The sequence below is a fragment of the Camellia sinensis genome, chromosome 14 (assembly GCF_055761805.1).
Source record: "Camellia sinensis isolate YWXY chromosome 14, ASM5576180v1, whole genome shotgun sequence".
Lineage (NCBI taxonomy): Eukaryota > Viridiplantae > Streptophyta > Magnoliopsida > Ericales > Theaceae > Camellia > Camellia sinensis.
The window spans coordinates 61,548,378-61,553,485 of NC_138974.1; the positions used below are offsets into that span (position 1 = coordinate 61,548,378).

The 5,108-nt window shown below is 38.2% G+C and overlaps 1 protein-coding gene across 1 annotated transcript; it reads left to right on the plus strand.

Moving 5' to 3' along the window:
* Positions 1–475: 475 nt before the first annotated feature.
* Positions 476–4,710, plus strand: LOC114320641 (Protein kinase superfamily protein). Its single transcript, XM_028267708.2, has 3 exons — positions 476–1,194; positions 1,406–2,486; positions 4,175–4,710. Exons 1-3 carry the CDS (start codon positions 770–772, stop codon positions 4,475–4,477), a joined length of 1,809 nt encoding a protein of 602 aa, XP_028123509.2. The 5' UTR covers positions 476–769; the 3' UTR covers positions 4,478–4,710.
* The last annotated feature ends 398 nt before the right edge of the window (positions 4,711–5,108 follow it).

Here is a 5,108-nt window from a genome sequence, read left to right on the forward strand (position 1 = left end):
CAAATGTCACATCAATAATTCTCCACTCAAATCAAACCTCTTTTCCAAAACTATTTTCAAAACTCTTTACCAAACAAATTTTCTACACTCAAATCATAATTTCACAACACACAAACTCAAAATACAACTCATACTCTCAAATCACATTTACAAAACACAACTAAACGCTACCTACAGTATTAATAGTTTTAACGAGGTGAAAATAAAAAAAAAATAAAAATAAGAGAGACACCCATCATACTGTGAGAGAAGTCGGCTCATTGGTGCTCCATTTAATGGTCTCAAATATTTTTGATATTTTAATTGATGGAAATAATAAAATCATAATTTTAAGGATTGTTTTGAATGATATTTTTAATTTTTATAAAAAAAATATATAAATTTTTTAAAAAAAATAAAGTGACCTAAATATATTTATATTAATCATATCAAATAATTTTTAAATAATTAAAAATATAAAAATTTGTGATTCACCACTACACAGAGCGATCAATAATTTTTCCTCCATCATCAGCATCACAATCTAACTGCAGGAGCATCACATCGTGGTCATCATCACCACCCTCGATCACACCCACCTCTCCTCATTTATTTCCACTCTCACTCAACCTCCCAAATCAAAACAAACAAACAACTCTTTCATGTCAGAGAGAAAAAAATGGTAACCCACTCTCACTCCCTGTCTCTCTCTCTCTCTCTCTCTCTCTAACCCTGTTGGACAACCACATTGGCTCTGATTGAACCACATTCGTCTCGCACTTCTCGAGCCATGGCTGCAGCACTGGAATGCTGGTCGAGCCGCGCGAGCACCGACGAGGACATGGTCGAGCAAGTCTTGATGCGAACCCAAGACCGATCGGAAGGCCTGCCGGAGAACTCATCGTCGTCGTCGTCCTCCTCCTCTTCCTCCGCCACCGCCGCCGCTATCGCCGCCGTCAAGGAGTCGTCGGCGATGCAAAAGCGGTTTCAGAGGCTGAGCCGCAACGTTTCCGAGGCCATCGCCTCGCTCAAGAACTCACTCAATCTCGACTCGGCTCGTGACTCGCCTCCGCCGCCGCAGTCTCGGATAGAGAGCTGCCGGAAAGTCGTCTGGGGCAGCGTTGTGAGGAACTTGACTCAACTCTATCCCGGTAGTCAGCTTCCAGAGAAGCTCGTCTCCAACATCCGCAAACACTACGATTCATTACCACTCAGGTTCGAACTCACTTTCAACACACTCGATCTTTCTCTCTCGGTTTGGTTGCTCAGAAAGTAACGGTTTTACCGAGAATCTGGACCACAGTGATAACGATATTAGATTCCGATTCCAAATGATTTTAATTTTCCAAATAGGTTCGATTAGTTGATTCGATTTGTATATCTAACTTTGTGCTGTATTGTTTTCTGGTGTTATTGTTCTCAACAGCTATGCACAGGCTGGATTTGATATGAAAGATGTGTTTATGCATATCAAATTGATAGAGCAAGCTTCCGTGGATGATCAGCCGGCGATTTTGATTCAAGAGGTTTCTGATGATGAAGTTCAAGGCTCTGTTTTTAAGCTTACATTTGCTTGTAACTCTGCAATTTCTTGGGCAGCCATGTCCGGTGCCCTGGATAGCGCTTCGATTTGTTGCAAGAAGATACAGATTTTTGAGAAAAAGGGTTTCACGCTAGGAATTGTTTTGCTTCTAGTTCAACCTGGGCAAGAGAAATTGTTCAAAACCCTGATCGAAAATGCTCTGAAATCGTCTTTGAAGAAGCCAAAATCTACAACAATGAAGCTTGCATTTGGTTTATGTGGGTGTCAAGAAGAGAATACTAGAGGGAGAGAGCTTGGAGAGATGGATGAGGATTGCAGCGAACCCAATTACAGGAATGGGATCGAGAATTCGAGTGTGAAGATTCAGCTTGAGATGCCTTTACCTACTTCATCTTTTGTTGTTTCTGTTGATGAATGGCAGACGGTTCAATCGGGTGGGGCCGAGATCGGGAATTGGTTGCTCAACTCTGATAGTCTTGAGTTTATTGATCAGATCGGACACAATACATTCAAGGGAGTTTATAAGGGCAAGAGGGTCGGAATTGAGAAGCTCAAGGGGTGTGATAAGGGAAATTCGTATGAATTTGAGCTCCGAAAAGATTTGCTGGAGTTGATGACTTGTGGACATAAGAATATTTTGCAGTTTTATGGTGTTTGCGTAGATGAAGTTCATGGATTATGCGTCGTGACTAAGTACATGGAAGGTGGGTCAGTTCATGATATTATGCTGAAGAACAAGAAACTACAGACTAAGGAAATTATAAGGATTGCTGCGGATGTGGCAGAAGGGATGAAGTTCATGAACGACCATGGTGTTGCATACAAAGATCTGAACACACAGAGGATCTTGTTGGATCGTCACGGGAATGCTTGTTTGGGAGACATGGGTATAGTCACTGCTTGTAAGAGTGTTGGGGATGCAATGGAGTATGAAACTGATGGTTACCGGTGGCTGGCTCCTGAGGTTTGTTCCCCCACATCATTTTACTCAAATGAAAAAAAGAAGTAATTCCATTATGTTCATGTAATACACTTAGTCTATCCAAATGGTGATACACTAGTTAGTCCAAGCAATGAGCTTAATTTCATCAATTGGAATGATTCGTATGCGTCTCCAAAAGCATTTTAAACAAGTTTTTCTAAAAGTGGATAACCAGGTAGGGATTTGTGTCTTCAAATCCAATGAAAACAAAACGAAATTGTTCATCCTCCATGGGATACTCAGATATGCATTGAACAACTTGATTAATCTTTTTTTCCAAGATTTCATTTGAAGTTTTAAGGCAAAGAGTGGAACCTGTTGGGAAATGAAACTGCTAAATTTTGGGTTGCATAAGAATGGTTTTTGTTTCTACTTGGTGTTTTCAAACTGTTCTGGTTTGCTACATTTGTTTTATTCTTTTCTAGATTTCAAATAATGGCATCCTTGACTAATTTTCGGTTATTATTTAAGTGGTTAAGGATTTTGAAAGGCATTGGTGTCTTTGTGTCAATTGTTCGATTCTAAAATTTTGGCTAGTGACAAAAGAGAGAGAGATATAATTGGATAATTAGTTGGATAATACAATGGTTTGGTACTTAATCCAATGGTTTGGTACTTAATGTTGTAGAAACAATAGATGATTTAATCTGAACTTTACTATGTTGATGATGTGTATTTTCTGGTGATGATACCACTGTAGACCATCATTATAAAGTGTTTGTGAATCATATCTTGCTCTATTGTGGTTTATTAACTCATCATTGTCTATCAAGAGTAAAGTTCCTTTTCACAGGAGATATATTATAGTTTAACTATACGTTCAAGTGCATTACTTGGATTCAATGTATGTGAATGGGGCTTTTAAGGGCCAGTCTTATTCAAGGAGAACTTTATGTCACTTATCTAACATCATTGTTTGAGCATGCGTAACATGGCTTCATAATTGTTTTGCTTTACATTTAAATAGTTGTTTACCTTCATTTAAGAACTTGTATATGTTCCATAAAACAAATATACTGGCTGTATCTTATTGGAAGAATTACTTCCATGAAATTGCTCTAATCAATGCCATCCACTTATCTGATCTTTCAAAACTCAGCACTGGCTTTTCCCCCCAAAATAACCTAGTCTGTTTTTAGACTTGTTTGTTGAGCTTTTGGAGGCATGATCCTTTTCAACATTCATTGGCTTCTTGAAATTGATATCATGGGTGTGTGTTTATGAAGCAAGTCTTAGAACTACACAAGGGACCACAATATTATATCTGGAGGCCTGCTTTATTATTATTTTTTTAAAAAAAAGAATGTATAGATAAAAGCATTATCAACTTTACATATAATTTAATTTTTCGAACCACCAAGGTAGCCTGTTAACTCCGTCAAACATCAGAAATTATTTCAATAATGAATTTCCTGAACTCAAAACCTTGTTCTTTTTTCTTTTTTTTTTTTTTCTTTTTTAATCTTTTCGGCTGGAAAAATTTGTAAATTGGACATGTCAATTAGTAGTTTGTCTACCTTGAAATGGCTTTTAAGTTTAAATAGAACACAAGTGAATAAATCTTGTGAAATCTTCCCATCATCTAAGTTTGCTGATCTCTCTTTGATTGTATGTATAGTGAGTTATGGAAGTTATGTAATGGTGTTTGCCATATTTTTTGTTGTAAACAGATTATTGCAGGTGACCCAGAAAGTGTTACAGAATCATGGATGAGTAACGTCTATAGTTTTGGGATGGTAATCTGGGAGATGGTGACTGGTGAGGCAGCCTATTCTGCATATTCACCCGTACAGGCAGCTGTAGGGATAGCTGCTTGCGGGCTTAGGCCTGAAATCCCCAAGGACTGTCCACAAATCCTCAGAACTTTGATGATGAAGTGCTGGAACAATTGCCCTTTGAAGCGTCCCCAATTCTCTGAAATTCTGTCGATGTTGCTGCGGCCCAACAACAGCAACAACAACAGCAGTAAGTAAAAAGTCCCGATGATCTCTTACGAACCTAATCTACTGATACTAAATGTTTCTGTACAAAGAGCCTCCTATCATATAGGTGCTGCCATTTCAATATGTAGATGTAAGATGTTTGATTTTCTCGACAGAAATGAAGATGTAAATCTTCTACTTTAGCTTTGAAATCAACCTTTTTTACCAGAGTGCAGAAAAACGTAGAAAAGTGAAATATTATTTTGTGTTCATTGTTTTCTCTAGGTTGGAATGTGTTTTATTCTTGATGAAGATGTGACTGGTGGGAAATCAATTATGTTTTTTCCTCGTATGTGTGCCGTTTGGGTGACGCATTTCAGATTACTAAGGAAAATCAATAAAATACAGAAAAGGGGAGAAAAAGCAAAAGAAAGGAGATTGTGGTTTGATGGGCCTACAAGTTTTTGAGTAATCTAAGGGTGTTTTGTATTTAGCTCTTCTTTTTTGTTCCTCTAGTGGGTCTCCGAGGGGCCCAAGAGACCCTCCTGTTTTTTTGTCACAAGGGAGGTGAGAAACTATGGGACACCTCTCCTTTCCTCTCCCATCTTTCAGTCTTCAAGTGTCAATTTCTTTGGACTAGCTGTCAATTTATTTGGTCTAATCAACCTTGCTTGAAAAATTC

Excerpts from the sequence above, each read along its gene's own strand:
- LOC114320641 (XM_028267708.2), top strand. The coding sequence starts at position 770 with ATGGCTGCAGCACTGGAATGCTGGTCGAGCCGCGCGAGCACCGACGAG. Across the intron at positions 1,195-1,405 it reads TACGATTCATTACCACTCAG|CTATGCACAGGCTGGATTTG; the intron begins GTTCGAACTCAC and ends TGTTCTCAACAG. Across the intron at positions 2,487-4,174 it reads ACCGGTGGCTGGCTCCTGAG|ATTATTGCAGGTGACCCAGA; the intron begins GTTTGTTCCCCC and ends TGTTGTAAACAG.